The sequence below is a fragment of the Engystomops pustulosus genome, unplaced genomic scaffold (assembly GCF_040894005.1).
Source record: "Engystomops pustulosus unplaced genomic scaffold, aEngPut4.maternal MAT_SCAFFOLD_87, whole genome shotgun sequence".
NCBI classification, from domain to species: Eukaryota; Metazoa; Chordata; class Amphibia; order Anura; family Leptodactylidae; genus Engystomops; species Engystomops pustulosus.
In genome coordinates this window covers 220,446-235,860 of record NW_027284974.1, presented here as the reverse complement: position 1 = coordinate 235,860, position 15,415 = coordinate 220,446, and the positions used below count along the sequence as shown (strand labels likewise).

General features: G+C 46.5%; 1 protein-coding gene across 1 annotated transcript in view; it reads right to left on the bottom strand.

Moving 5' to 3' along the window:
- Positions 1-1,858: 1,858 nt before the first annotated feature.
- LOC140106908 (uncharacterized) overlaps positions 1,859-15,415 on the bottom strand; it is an 82,984-nt gene continuing 69,427 nt past the window's right edge. The window contains exons 8-12 of the mRNA XM_072131546.1: positions 12,638-12,949; positions 9,986-10,297; positions 2,961-3,275; positions 2,757-2,810; positions 1,859-2,307 (exon numbers count right to left, since the gene is read on the bottom strand). Coding sequence (XP_071987647.1) covers positions 2,000-2,307; positions 2,757-2,810; positions 2,961-3,275; positions 9,986-10,297; positions 12,638-12,949 — 1,301 coding nt within the window. The 3' untranslated portion in view covers positions 1,859-1,999. The remainder of the gene's footprint in view (positions 2,308-2,756; positions 2,811-2,960; positions 3,276-9,985; positions 10,298-12,637; positions 12,950-15,415) is intronic.

The window sequence follows — 15,415 nt, the reverse complement described above, 5'->3', positions numbered from 1 at the left end:
CTGGCTATATACTAAAGGGGGCTGGCTATATACTACTATGACCAATGGATTTCCCACCGTAGACCCAGTTTTTGGTGGTAAAATTAGGTACCTCGGCTTATACACGAGTATATATCGTATGTATTAAATAGTAGGAGCCTGCCTGGTACTGCAGCAGAAAAAGACTTGGGGGTCCTGCTCTGCCCCGCCGATGTGTATACAGTATGTCTATTGGAACTAGAGGACTCTGAATCAAGAAATGATTATGGAAAAGTTCTATATGATGTAGAAAGATAATATCCGGATATTGGATTGCTTCTTCAGCCGTCTATCCTCAGTGAAAGGCTGTAAGCAGTAAATCATGTTTCTGCCAACATAGAGACTGCTTCATGAAAATCTATCATGAAAATGCTATCTATGGCTTCCTTTCTTCTAAAAGCAACTTTTAAAATTATGCTAAAGAGCATGAAGGGCTCTGGATGTGTTACCAGAGCCTCTCTTGGCTGCAGATTAACATGCTGTTACAATGAGCAGAACATGTCTCCCCTGCTCTCTCCCACCTCCCTCTGCATGTGTAGCAGCAGGAAATGCCCACCGAGGGTTTCAGGCTCATTGCCATAATTATAAGAGTTGATTTTAGAAGGAAAGAGGCCATGGATAACAGATAGAAGAGGATATCACAGTCCCGGTGCCTGGATCTATGAGCAATGTCCCCGGGTTATCAGGGTGGAGTCTGATGGAAACCACTCAGTGACTCTTCCCTCTGGTCATGGTGTAGGACATTCCCTACTGATTATAAGTCCCTATAGATCCCTATAGTTAGAGGATCGTGGTGATCTGGAACAGCTCCTTAGTCTCTGAGTCGGAGATGTGTGAGAGCGATTCCTAGTTCTCCGTCTTCTTCGGTTGGTGATATTTATGGTAGGGCTTTGCCCATTGGGTACATGATATGGATTTGAGGTATTTGTAGTCCTAGAGATGGATACATCACATTTCATGTATAGAAGTGGCTCTGTATATGACACTATAATGTCCGGATTCACCTTCACAAGTCAACTATGGAAGACGAGTAGAGATGAGCGAGCACTAAAATGCTCGAGTGCTCGTCTCGAATAACGAGCCCCATTGAAGTCAAAGGGAGACTCGAGCATTTTTCAAGGGGACCAATAAAATGTGTCATTTTATTGAGAAATAAGGAAGTCAGTCGTGTTTCCTCTTTTTTTTATTCAATGGAATATTCGTGGAACTTCAAAAAGGAGAATGACCCGTGTTAAACAGATCAGTTAAACTGACAGGATAGAAGATCTATCTATTATTTTATTCTATTCTATTGTTTGTAGCAATGTACATATTCCTGAAACAAAGAATATGGTGCACATCAGTTGGCTCTTCACTGTATTGTCATTCTTCACACATATGAAGAGATGTGTTCTTCACGAGTTAGCAGAAAACATGAGTGCAGAAAGGTGTTCTTCACAATAGTATGTGAAGAACAATATGTGTGAAGAACACATTGCATATCTTTCCATACATCTGCTAAGATTCTTCACACATATTGTTCTTCACATACTAGTGAAGAACACCTTTCTGCACTCATCTGCACTGAAGAACACATTGCAGATGTTTCCATACATGTTCTAACTTATCAGAAGTATATTTGCATTGACTGCCATCAATCGCAAATGTGTGTATTACTGTGATGGTGTATTGACAATAAATGATCCTTAAGTGAAAGCTCGTTCTCGAGCGGGTGAAAATACTCGTCCGAGCAACAAGCTGTTTTGAGTATGCTAATGCTCGAAGCCTGGAGGAGCATCAAGCCTGGACGAGTATGCTCGCTCATCTCTAAAGACGAGTCATTTAGAAAATGAAAATGAAATGAAAAAACAAAATCTTTTATTGTCTGGTCTTTAAAGTGAGCTGCCCCTGACCCAAGGACCTTAGACACCAATGGGTCATCACCATAGGGTCAGGACTGTAGACCTCGATGAGTCTCATTCCCATTGGTTCCTGTAGATTTCTATTCCAGCGTCAGAGCGAGATGTTCCTCTCTTGTCTCTAGATTATAAGTCGTCTCACATGTGACTCTGCAGTCTCTGTCCGATTCCTGTGCTATGAAGGTGATTGTGGAGACGCAGCCGGATCCGTCCTCCAGGTTCTGGTTCTGTATTTTACCATTTATAGGAAACATTCCTTTCCTCCAGACAAACACTGTATTATCTGCATCACATCCACCGACATAACACGTAAGAGAGACCTCTCCCCCCACCCGGGGCGTCTCCGTCAGGCACCGAATCCCTCGTAACTTCAGAGGAGGCTTTACATGTCCTGAAAAAATGAATAGTTGATAAATTATCCTAATAATTCTACATCCCCTGTAGGGTCCACATTACAAATAAATTCTATCTCCTGTATTGAAATGAAATCTGTGTGACAACCGGACGGGACCATGATCATGATAGATCTAGCACAGAGATGCTGAGGCCCCTGAGTGATCCACCATCACGTCATAGGATCTACTAGTGTGTGGTGTCTCACGACTTGTGACCACAGGTTCTTCATCGCCGTCCTTCATTGTGATGTTGGGGGACTGATATTGTAGTCATACTGGAGGCTTCCTTGCTATTAAATACAGAACTTTTTGTAAGCAGAGAAATCTATCGTATGACAATACACTTTATGACCTCGGCTTCTAGACCTCCATTAGCTTATGGTTCCTCTCCAGATTCCTGCTGATAAAGATATGAAATTATTGTTCCTTGATGTCTATCACTCACCTGAGTCTTGTGTGTAGAGAGACCGATGTTCTTCTGCTGAAGTTGAGGCTCCACCTAATAACAGAAAGCACACGATTAGACAGAACATTATCCATGGATCTACAGGAGACACCTAGAGCCATATCTAGCAGAGTCTGTCCATCTCGGAGCACCATAGTTATACCTACACTATGCCCTCTCATAGCACAGGTCCAGAGATCCTACCTGAGAGGAGCAGCTTGTACTTCTGCTCGTAGAACTTCTTAGAGGCTGTATGTGTCACCTCGCAGCGGAGTAACGCCTCATGGTCACTGTCCTGGGGGATGAACCTCAGACTGGTGGAACAGGTGAATAGAAAGTCCTGTCCAATCTCTAGATCTGATGTGGTGATGGCGTCTCTGGGAAATGTGCTGAAGTCTTTATACCACTTCACTCTGATGTCTGGGGTGAATCCGGATATAGTGACTGTAAACACGGCTTCCTTCCCCGAGACGGGTCTCTCCGGCCGCACAGTTATAGCTGATAATGTCGGGGCTTTATCTGCAACAAGAGACCAAGAAAGGACAAGGTTATTCCATCCACCTTTGTGGGGCTGACATGAGGGTGGGAATTCTGTGACTGCAGCCACGGGCCTGGCCAGGAAAGGACAGGGGGGCCCGGGTCACAGAACCCCTCCCCATTCAGAACCAAGATGGCTCTGGAGCTGTTACATAGCAGTTTCTAAACAAAATTCAAAAACATATATATAAAGCATGCATGGAAATTATTCAGATCCCTTTCACTTTTTCAAGTTCTTTCTTTCCTCATTAATGTGCACTCTGCCCCCCCCCCCACACTCCCAGTAATGTGCTCTCTGCCCCCTCTGGTAATGTGCTCTCTGCTCTAACCCCCCCCCCCCCCCCCCCAGTAATTTGCTCTCTGCCCCCCCAGTAATGTACTCTCTGCCCCCTCCAGTAATGTACTTTCTGCCTCCCCCCCCCCCGGTAACATACCTCCCAATTGTCCCAGATTCGGCGGGACAGTGCCGTTTTTTGGGTGCCGGCTGGGAGAGTGTCCCGGGTTCCCCTCTCTTCCCCCAGTTTGTCCCGACTCCTCCTGGTCCAGTACAGCTGAAGCTTTGGAACCAGGAGGAGGTGGGATCAGCACCTGCTACCTCCTCACATGATGTCTGCAAGAGTCAAGTGAGGAGGTAGCTAGGTTCCTCTGCTGGTTTCCCCCCCATATGAGAGTCAGTCGGAGCACATGAGAAGAAGTGACTGCAGCAGGGCAACGAGGTAAGGTAAGAAACAGGGTTTTTGTTTAGTAACAGGGGACAGAGGGCCACAATAAGAGGAAGCAGGAGGCCAGGAGGAGGAGGATAGAAGACAAGGAGCTACTGGAGGCTATAGGAGGAGGCTGGAGGACAGAAGGAGGATAGAGGAGAGGGTGAGCTGGAGGCCAGGAGGAGGAAAGAGGACAGGGGATGCTGCAGGCTACAGGAGGAGGCTTATGGAGGAGGAGGAGGAGATGGAAGGACAGGAGGAGGATATAGGATGGGGGAATCGAGGATAGGAGGCTGGGGGACAGGAGGAGGAGGCTGAAGGGCTGGAGGACAGGAGGAGGATGCTGGATGACAGGAGGAGGAGGCTGAAGAACAGGAGGAGGAGATTGGGTATAGGATGAGGAGGCTGTAGGATAGGGAGATGCTGGAGGAGACTGGGGGACAGGAGGAGGAGGCTGAAGGACAGTAGGAGGAGGCTGGCGAACAGGAGGAGGAGACTGGGTACAGGAGGAAGATGCCAAGGAGGCTCTGGGACAGAAGGAGGAGGCTGGGGGACAGGAGGAGGAGGCAGGAGGATAGGGACCACAGGATGAGAAGACTGGAGTACTGGGCTATGAAGTAGGCTGAAAGACAGGGGCTACAGGAGGGTCTGGAGGACAGGTTACTACAGGAAGAGGCTGGAGGGCAGGGGGCTACAGAACACGGCTGGAGGACAGGGGGCTGCAGAACAAGCTGGAGGACAGGAGGAGGCTGGAGGACAGGAGGAGGATGGAAGACAATAGCTACAGAAGGAGGATAGAGGACAGGAGGCCACAGGATGAGGAGGCTGGAGGACGGGGCTATTGGAGTAGGCTGAAGGACAGGGGGCTGCCAGAGGGTCTGGAGTACAGGCTGCTACAGAACAAGCTGGAGGACAGGAGGCTACGGGAGGAGACTGGAAGACAGGAGGTCACAGAAGGAGGCTGGAGGACAGGGGGCTACAGTAGGAGGCTGAAGGACAGAAGGAGGATGGAAGACAGTAGCTATAGAAGGAGGATAGAGGACAGGAGGCCACAGGATGAGGAGGCTGGAGGACCGGACTATTAGAGTAGGCTGAAGGACAGGAGGCTACAGGAGGGTCTGGAGTACAGGGGGCTACAGAACAAGGCTGGAGGACAGGAGGTCATAGAAAGAGGCGGGAGGACGGGGCTACTGGAGGAGGCTGAAGGACAGGAGGAGGATGGAAGACAGTAGCTACAGAAGGAGGATAGAGCACAGGTGGCCACAGTGTGAGGGCAGGGGTAGGATTATGTGTAAGTTTGGGGAAATAAATAAAATTGAAGAAAAAAAAATGTAAGGGGAGGATAAAATTAAAGAGGGGTTTTATATACATTGCAGATTTGCATTAAAGGGAATTATACGGGTTCATGGCGGGGTTGCACACTGTATGTGGCTTTCTTATGTCATAAAGCCCTGACTGCTGGCGGCTGCAGTGATAGAAGACTTCCATCTCCCTGCTGCCTCTGTGGAGCTCAGCCACACTGATCTTTTTTACTTCTCTTACCAAGGATCTTCTCCCATGTGATTGCTTAGTTTGGCTGGATGGAAAGATCAAGGAAGAGTTGTGGTCTTCCCAAACTTCTTCCATTTAAGGATTATGGAGGCCACTGTGCTCTTTTGTAACCTTGGCCAGATATGCGCCTTGCCACAATTCTGTCTTTGAGCTCCTTGGGCAGTTCTTTAGACCGCATGATTCTCATGTACTCTGACATGCACTCTGAGCTGTGAGCTCTTATATAGACAGGTGTGCGTCCTTCCTAATTAAATCCAATAATTTTAATTAAACACAACTGGACTCCAATGAAGGAGTAGAACAATCTCAAGGAGGATCAGAAGGAAATGGATAGAATGTGAGTTACATATGAGTGTTGCAGTAAAGGGGCTGAATACTTATAACCATGTGATATTTCAGTTTTTCTTGTTTAATAAATTAGCAAAAAGGTCTATATTTCTGTTTTTTTCTGTCAGGAGTGGGGGGGGGGGGGTGTCTGCAATCAAACAAAGAGTAAAAAAATGTAAAGGGATGTGAATACTTTCCGCACCCACTGTATAAACATACAGATAACAATATATAGTACAGTATCTATGTAGTAAGCTTGGTTGTTGTAGTGTCCCCATGTAAGATGTTTAGTTATGTTTTAGTTCCTGTGTAACAAGTTTAGTTACATTACAGCAAAAAACATCAAATCTTTAATAAAACATTCGTTGGCCACAATCTCTTGACAGCTCAGAGCTGTGATAGTCTTAAACACAAGTTTGAATTTTTGCAGTGAGATGGGAGATTAATGTGATACCTTGGCCTGGCCCAACCCAGTCCGGAGCTCCTAACCTCCTCTCCCACCCTGTAAACAGCGTCGCCAGCACCCTCCCCCTGCCGGATCTTTAAGCTATATGCCATCGAGAAAGCTTCCCTCCGTGATAATTGTTTCTGCTCTGACCTTCTGTTGTGACTCCGGACCTGACCCTGACTTTGCTCCTTTGCTGCCAGCCTTGACCTCCTGCTCCGTTCCTGTTTCTGCACCATTGCCGCCTGCCCTGCCTGTGCAAGGCAGAGCATGCGGCAATGACCATCCTGCTTTACGGCGGGCTCTGGTGAAGACCGGGTGCCACTTAGACTCCGGTCCCAGGTGTCGGCTTGTGTCATCATTTGCAGTGCACCAGGGGGTTTACTAACCCTAAAGCCTGACATCTAGTATTTAAAAGTTCCAAACCTCGCAATAGCGGCAAAGACTCTCGTGAGCACAGCTATCTGATCTGCCATAAAACGTATCACATCGTCCGCGAAGAGAGAAATTTTCACTTAATTCTCTCTAACCTTGAGGCTCTTATAAATACTCGAGTCCTCCAATTTCCTGAAAAGTGGTTCTGGCTCAATGTCGAAAAGAAGGGTGGATAGAGGGCACCCCTGTCACATTTCATGGCGCAGTTTGAAGGGGCTGAACAGGAAGCCCGGGGTACTTATTTGTGCTCTGGGGTTATAAATCCCTCCCAAGTAAGAACAAAACTTTCCTGTGATTCCCATCTTTTCCAACACCGTCCCAAGCCATTCCAATCTAACCTTATCTAACGCCTTTTTGGCATCTAGGGCTACAAAAGCTGGCCTCTCTCCCGGCCTGGGGTGGTAGTCTACCCTGTCCAGCACCACCAGTACCTTCCTCAGATCGACTAAATCCACATCGATTAAAGATATGGGTCCTGGCTCAAGTTCATCTGTCCCAGGTTTAGGTATAAATTTAATAAGACCATTTTTAGAGTCTTTCCCTAATTTCCTGGTGTCTAATATGTGGTTAAACCATTTTGATAACATCGGGACCATCTGGACATATTGGGGCTCATTTACTGAGGGTCCGAACGCCGCTTTTTTGTTGGGTTTCCCAAATATTACAGTTTTGCACCAAATTGCCCCGGGTTTTTGGCGCACGCGATCGGATTGTGGCGCCGGCTTGAATGCGACAGAAATCGAGGGGGCGCGGCCGTTGGACAACCCGACGGAGTCGGACAAACCGCAGAATTTAAAAAAGTATTTGTGTCGCAAGACACGTACTCACATTCACCAGGCAGAAGCAGGTGAACTCCGGCGGATCTTGGGGCAGAAGCGACGAATGTAGGAACTCGGGAGCACGAGGTTAGTGAATCGGGTAAGTAAATGTGCCCCATAGACTTTTAAAACTCTTCAGGAGAGTCATCTTGGTGCTCCCCTCCCCCGCCCCACATTCTTTATGACCTGCCTGACTACTTCTGTGATTTCTGTGTTAAGGGTGGCCCTCTGTTCCTAGGTGAGGGTTGTGAGTTTGGTACTACTGAAAATGGACTTGTCATCCTCCTTGTTACTTGGTGAGTCTGCATACAGTCTCATAGAAGTCCCTCAGGATTGTATTAATCCGTTGGGGCTGATTACATATCCCTCTCTAAGGGGTTTGTCCTTTGTCTAGACGAGTGAGTAACTTCCCAGCCAGTTTAAAGAGATCCACCTCCCGTTTTGATTTGTAAAACCCTTCTTTACGTTCTACCCAACAGTCATATTCTCTTCTTCCTGATCCACATATCTTTGTCATCAGAGGACATATGGGCGAGGTATGTCGAATACGCAACGCGGAGCTGAGAGTTAACTTCTTGCACTTTTCTGTTTGTTCATTTCTTCTGGGCTACAAAGTACTAAATGATCCTCCCTCTGAGCATTACCACCGCTCCATTCCGGTATAGTTCATGGTTGTCCGGGGGCTGTATGTGACTAGTGGTGAACTCCAACCACCAACACCCTCGGGTGTTTGTCAGCATACTCAACAGCCACTGGATGGAACATGGTCAGAAATTACTAAATCTTTTATAATGCAGTTGATAACACTATCGACCACTCTGTATGACCATGTGGATGTTTTTCCTCCAGGAGTCGCTAAGTTCCATACTAGCTAAGAAGTCTGCAAGGATCCCATCATTAGGCCTAGGAGGACGGCTGATATCCGCTGCACTTTTCCTATCTTCATTTACATCTATGACGGAGTTCAGGTCCCCTGCTACCAGCTTATGATAACAAGTAGTGTGACACATCCTACCAGGAAACTCAGCAAAGAAAGTTGTGTTGCTAGTGTTTGGTCCGTAGACATTAATAATGTCCGAGGATTTGCCTAAATATGTAATTGTCAAATGAGAGACCCTCCCCTCTCCATCATGGACATGAGAGAGTACCTGAATCAGAGAGTTTTTGTGTATTAAAGTTAGAACCCCGGCCTTTGCCTGGGTTGCTGCCAAAAATCTGCCCCACCCATAGCCTACACATCCTCCAAAAATCATCTGCATCTAAATGTGTCTTGTAACAGGACTGTGTCCGGTCGTAACTTTTTAAAATGTCTTAGGGTCACCATGCATATGGATGGGGAACAGAGTCCCTTTATATTCCATGTGATGACCCTCATGGATATGTGTCAGAGTTTGGTGGTCTCGCTGCACCTCCAACTTCATCTCTAACCACTTATGGGGCCTGGGGAGCAGCTGAGTTCTGAATTGGCAGAAGGGCAGCACCCACTGTTTTACATTTAACCAAAATAACCCTATTAAAGGCTAAACATAACAAAAATATACACCTTGGCTTCAAAATAGTGGGGGCATGGTGAAACACTCCCTGCCTGCTGTCATGTTCTTCACTTTTTTCAGTCCTTCAAAGATGGAGGTGAGACTTCCGCCGATATCCCCTCTGTATCCCCGACCCGTTTGCTTGGTGTAGAAGACACTCCATATCTGCTTCCTCCAGAGTGCAGCATCCACAGACACCCGCAGCACTGCCGGGAGTGCCAGCTGGAATTTTATCTTGTGCTGGTATAAGCTGGAGCAAAGTGAGCTAAAGGAACATCTGGGCAACATCTGAGCACTCCCTTTGTATCTGAGCAGCCTGCGAGGCTTGCAACAGGTCTATCTCGTTGCTTTAGTCAAAGAAGCGCATTATTAGATGTCTGGGAATCTCTTACTTTTTTCTGGGTTGCTGGGTTGCTGGCTGGGTTGCTGGCTTATTATCAGTCTGCCTTATGACCTCCTCCTCACTGTAGGGCAGTAAAGCTCTGGCGCCATCTTGGGTTCTCCGGATATATCTCTTTTCTTTATCTGCGGGTGGGGTTCCCGCTCAGTAGTGCTATGGAGGAGGTAGTGGTCCATAGACTACCTCCCCGGGACCTCCGGTAGCTGGGGAATCAAGCAGGGGTCTGACTGCAAGTACAGCGGGTCTGTCTGGGCGCATAGCGGGAGCCCCTGTCTCCCGCTCCTTACATGACCACACTGGACCCGGAAGTCATGTTGATTTGTCTTATAATATTTTGTGCTGAATTAGAAATGTCACAAAAAAATCTTTGCAAATGTCTGTACAGGTGAAGCGGCCCTTTTTCTGGTCCTCGTCTGTCTCCCTTATTAGTGAATACTGGGCACAATATTTCATCATGTACTGATGCAGAACGTGACTTACCTGGCAGCTGTAGATAATGTTTCTTGCTGTGTGGCACACCCTTGTGTGTCACGGTGCAGGAGTAGGATCCCCGATGATCCAGAGCTGTAGCAGTTATCTGGAGGGAGCAGGATACTGACCCGTCCTTCTCAGTGATTCGCTTCTCTGCTCCTTCCCCCTTCTCCAGAGGTTTCTCACCCTTTAACCACTTCACCGCCATGTCCCGAGGATCACAGTCACCAGTCACCTTACAGCGGAGAGTCACAGACTGTCCATAGTGGGGGTCTCTGGGGTCACTGGTGATCTCACTGAGGATTGAGGATCTCACTGACCCTGAGAAGACAAAATTATATTTAAGAAATGTCTGATAAAGCAATGCGACTCACATCCTGTGCAAAATGTAGGTTATGGGGCAGCTTGGAAAGAAAGTTCTCTATATTTACTTAGAAATGTACATAATTTATCATTAGGCTCCTTGGGACAGTCTATTGTTGGAGCTCCTCTGCCCATCAGATTCATTGGGGCACATTTACTTACCCGGTCCAGTCGCGATCCAGCGGCGGGTTCTCCGGCGCTGATTCGGGTTCTGCCGGGATTCAGTAAGGTCCGTGCCCCGATATTCACCAGGTGTCGCTGCTGCGCCGAGGTCCGCCGGAGTTCACCTGCTTTTTTCTGGTGCATGTGAGTGCTTGATCTTGCGACACAAATGGCTTTTTAAATTCTGCGGTTTTTCCGAATCCTTCGGGTTGTCCGGTGGCCACGCCCCCGATTTCTGTCGCGCGAAAGGCGGCGCGATTGCGCCAAAAATCGATCGTGTGCGCCACAATTCCGAGAAATACAACGCAAAGAGGAAATATTTGGGAAAAACCCGACGGATTCGCGGCTGCGGACCCTTAGTAAATGTGCCCCATTATGTGGCTTTTGCCCTTTAATAAATGTGCTTATGTCTATTTACTGTCTGGGACTTTTTTTTAAAAAAATCTCGAAATGTATAAAAAGTCTCAGCACATAGCCCAGCAGAGGACTGGAGTGACCACGAGGCTTTGCACGGTGTTGCACTAGCAGTATTTCTATGTTTAGGCCGGATTAATGAAGAGGTGTTTATAGTTCTGTGAGACTTTTTACCAGTATAAAGTCTCAAAAAAGCCCAGGAAAACCAATGATAAATAATCCCCAATATTTCCATCCCATGCTACCAACCAAGATCGTGGCACCTCTCACTTGTACATCTTCTATATCACAGACCATACGACTGCACCACAGAAACAAACATCAGAATGACTGGAGAGGATGAGGACAGCGGGCTAAGGGGTCGATGTGGCGATTTGTCTATGGGCATGAGGCTTTATGGAAACTTCTAAACACAAACTAGTAGATGAAATCTTCAGCAAATCAGCAGAATCACATTCTGGAACAGGCACCAAACATGGATATAAGTGCTGAAAGGTTTAAGCTTTACTCTCCTCATGATGTGTACATGCCGGCAGGAAGTCTGCGTGTGTGTGTGAGCTCGTGCCGGAATACAAGAAGAGGGGCCGCTACACGGAGCAGAGGGAGAGAGAAGCTCAGTGCAGCATCAGACACGGGTCTAGGGGCAACCAAAATTCAGCTGGACTGATAGAGACAGGTGGGAATTATATCTGTAAGATGCTGGATTTTTGTTAATAACAGTGAATTAGAGGATGTGATATTTTGTTATCCTGAGCTGAGCGATTGGAAGGTTGATTGCTGAAAGTCACAACAGTCTCATAGTAGAGACTCCAGAGTAGATAATAGTGGAGACCCCAGAGCAAACAACCAATAATACTGGAGAAACCAAGAGCAGACAAAAACATAAATTCATCCTCTCCTTCCTGACTCCTCCTTCCCCCCTGCACCACACTGTGGCATTCATCTCTGTATCTCCACGGGTTGCATCAGGACCCGGGAGCAGTACAGTGCAGCTGACAATTACTTACCACTCCATGGTCGTCTCCTACTCCTTGGGCCATTCATCTCTGTATCTCCACGGGTTGCATCATGACCCAGGACCCGGGAGCAGTACAGTGCAGGTGACAAGTACTTACCACTCCATGGTCGTCTCCTACTCCTTGGGCCATTCATCTCTGTATCTCCACGGGTTGCATCATGACCCAGGACCAGGGAGCAGTACAGTGCAGGTGACAAGTACTTACCACTCCATTGTCGTCTCCTACTCCTTGGGCCATTCATCTCTGTATCTCCACGGGTTGCATCATGACCCAGGACCCGGGAGCAGTACAGTGCAGGTGACAAGTACTTACCACTCCAGGTCGTCTCCTACTCCTTGGGCCATTCATCTCTGTATCTCCACGGGTTGCATCATGACCCAGGACCCGGGAGCAGTACAGTGCAGGTGACAACTACTTACCACTCCATGGACGTCTCCTACTCCTTGGGCCATTCTGCTCTGGGGCCTGATGCGGCACATTTAACCAGTATAAGGAGTCAGAACACAGAGTGGCAGGAGTAGACCGGGGAGAAGTGAGGACTCCTCAACTGAACTCACCAACTACCTGGCCTCCTCCACCAATCATCTGACATCAGTTCTTTAAGTGCTCATTGGCCTCTCACTGTCAGCAAGGTTCGGGAAGCAATTTGAGGCAGTCCGACACTGACCATTCCCTCCCGGTACATGACTGGTGTGATAATTACCTCCCAGGACCATCCTGAATGTCCTCTCTATAGTCTTTCCATAGTGGATCAGCTCCATCCGGAAATCCTCCTCATGACATCCGGGATCTGCAGGAAACTTCACCTCTATTGTTCCCCCAAATGTCCGAGACTCTGGATCTTCCAGAATATTCCTTCTGCACTTGTCTTCTGATATCCGGGTTATCCCCTTATACCAAAACATCTGAAAATCCTTGGGGTACAGAACACTGATCTCACAGGATAATGTCACCTCATCACCAGAGCGAGGACATGGAGGATCACAAGAAATCTCCGTAATACTGGGCTCAGAAACTGCAAGAGAAGAAATATACAGGAACTTGTACAGTACAGTATAGAGTCAGCCATGTGTGATATAGAATAACAGAGGGGTCATATACAGTACAGTATGGAGTCAGCCACGTGTGATATAGAATAACAGAGGGGTCATATACAGTACAGTATAGAGTCAGCCATGTGTGATATAGAATAACAGAGGGGTCATATACAGTACAGTATGGAGTCAGCCACGTGTGATATAGAATAACAGAGGGGTCATATACAGTACAGTATGGAGTCAGCCATGTGTGATATAGAATAACAGAGGAGTCATATACAGTACAGTATGGAGTCAGCCACGTGTGATATAGAATAACAGAGGGGTCATATACAGTACAGTATAGAGTCAGCCACGTGTGATATAGAATAACAGAGAGGTCATATACAGTACAGTATGGAGTCAGCCACGTGTGATATAGAATAACAGAGGGGTCATATACAGTACAGTATGGAGTCAGCCACATGTGATATAGAATAACAGAGGGGTCATATACAGTACAGTATGGAGTCAGCCACATGTGATATAGAATAACAGAGAGGTCATATACAGTACAGTATGGAGTCAGCCACGTGTGATATAGAATAACAGAGAGGTCATATACAGTACAGTATGGAGTCAGCCACGTGTGATATAGAATAACAGAGGGGTCATATACAGTACAGTATGGAGTCAGCCACATGTGATATAGAATAACAGAGAGGTCATATACAGTACAGTATGGAGTCAGCCACGTGTGATATAGAATAACAGAGGGGTCATATACAGTTTAGTATGGAGTCAGCCACATGTGATATAGAATAACAGAGGGGTCATATACAGTACAGTATAGAGTCAGCCACGTGTGATATAGAATAACAGAGGGGTCATATACAGTACAGTATGGAGTCAGCCACGTGTGATATAGAATAACAGAGGAGTCATATACAGTACAGTATGGAGTCAGCCATGTGTGATATAGAATAACAGAGGGGTCATATACAGTACAGTATGGAGTCAGCCACGTGTGATATAGAATAACAGAGGGGTCATATACAGTACAGTATGGAGTCAGCCACATGTGATATAGAATAACAGAGAGGTCATATACAGTACAGTATGGAGTCAGCCACATGTGATATAGAATAACAGAGAGGTCATATACAGTACAGTATGGAGTCAGCCACGTGTGATATAGAATAACAGAGGGGTCATATACAGTACAGTATGGAGTCAGCCACGTGTGATATAGAATAACAGAGGGGTCATATACAGTACAGTATGGAGTCAGCCACGTGTGATATAGAATAACAGAGGAGTCATATACAGTACAGTATGGAGTCAGCCATGTGTGATATAGAATAACAGAGGGGTCATATACAGTACAGTATGGAGTCAGCCACGTGTGATATAGAATAACAGAGGGGTCATATACAGTACAGTATGGAGTCAGCCACATGTGATATAGAATAACAGAGAGGTCATATACAGTACAGTATGGAGTCAGCCACGTGTGATATAGAATAACAGAGAGGTCATATACAGTACAGTATGGAGTCAGACACATGTGATATAGAATAACAGAGAGGTCATATACAGTACAGTATGGAGTCAGCCACGTGTGATATAGAATAACAGAGGGGTCATATACAGTACAGTATAGAGTCAGCCACGTGTGATATAGAATAACAGAGAGGTCATATACAGTACAGTATGGAGTCAGCCACGTGTGATATAGAATAACAGAGGGGTCATATACAGTACAGTATGGAGTCAGCCACATGTGATATAGAATAACAGAGAGGTCATATACAGTACAGTATGGAGTCAGCCACGTGTGATATAGAATAACAGAGGGGTCATATACAGTACAGTATGGAGTCAGCCATGTGTGATATAGAATAACAGGGGTCATATACAGTACAGTATGGAGTCAGCCACGTGTGATATAGAATAACAGAGGGATCATATACAGTACAGTATGGAGTCAGCCACATGTGATATAGAATAACAGAGGGGTCATATACAGTACAGTATGGAGTCAGCCACGTGTGATATAGAATAACAGAGGGGTCATATACAGTACAGTATGGAGTCAGCCACATGTGATATAGAATAACAGAGGGGTCATATACAGTACAGTATAGAGTCAGCCACGTGTGATATAGAATAACAGAGGGGTCATATACAGTACAGTATGGAGTCAGCCACGTGTGATATAGAATAACAGAGGAGTCATATACAGTACAGTATGGAGTCAGCCATGTGTGATATAGAATAACAGAGGGGTCATATACAGTACAGTATGGAGTCAGCCACGTGTGATATAGAATAACAGAGGGGTCATATACAGTACAGTATGGAGTCAGCCACATGTGATATAGAATAACAGAGAGGTCATATACAGTACAGTATGGAGTCAGCCACGTGTGATATAGAATAACAGAGAGGTCATATACAGTACA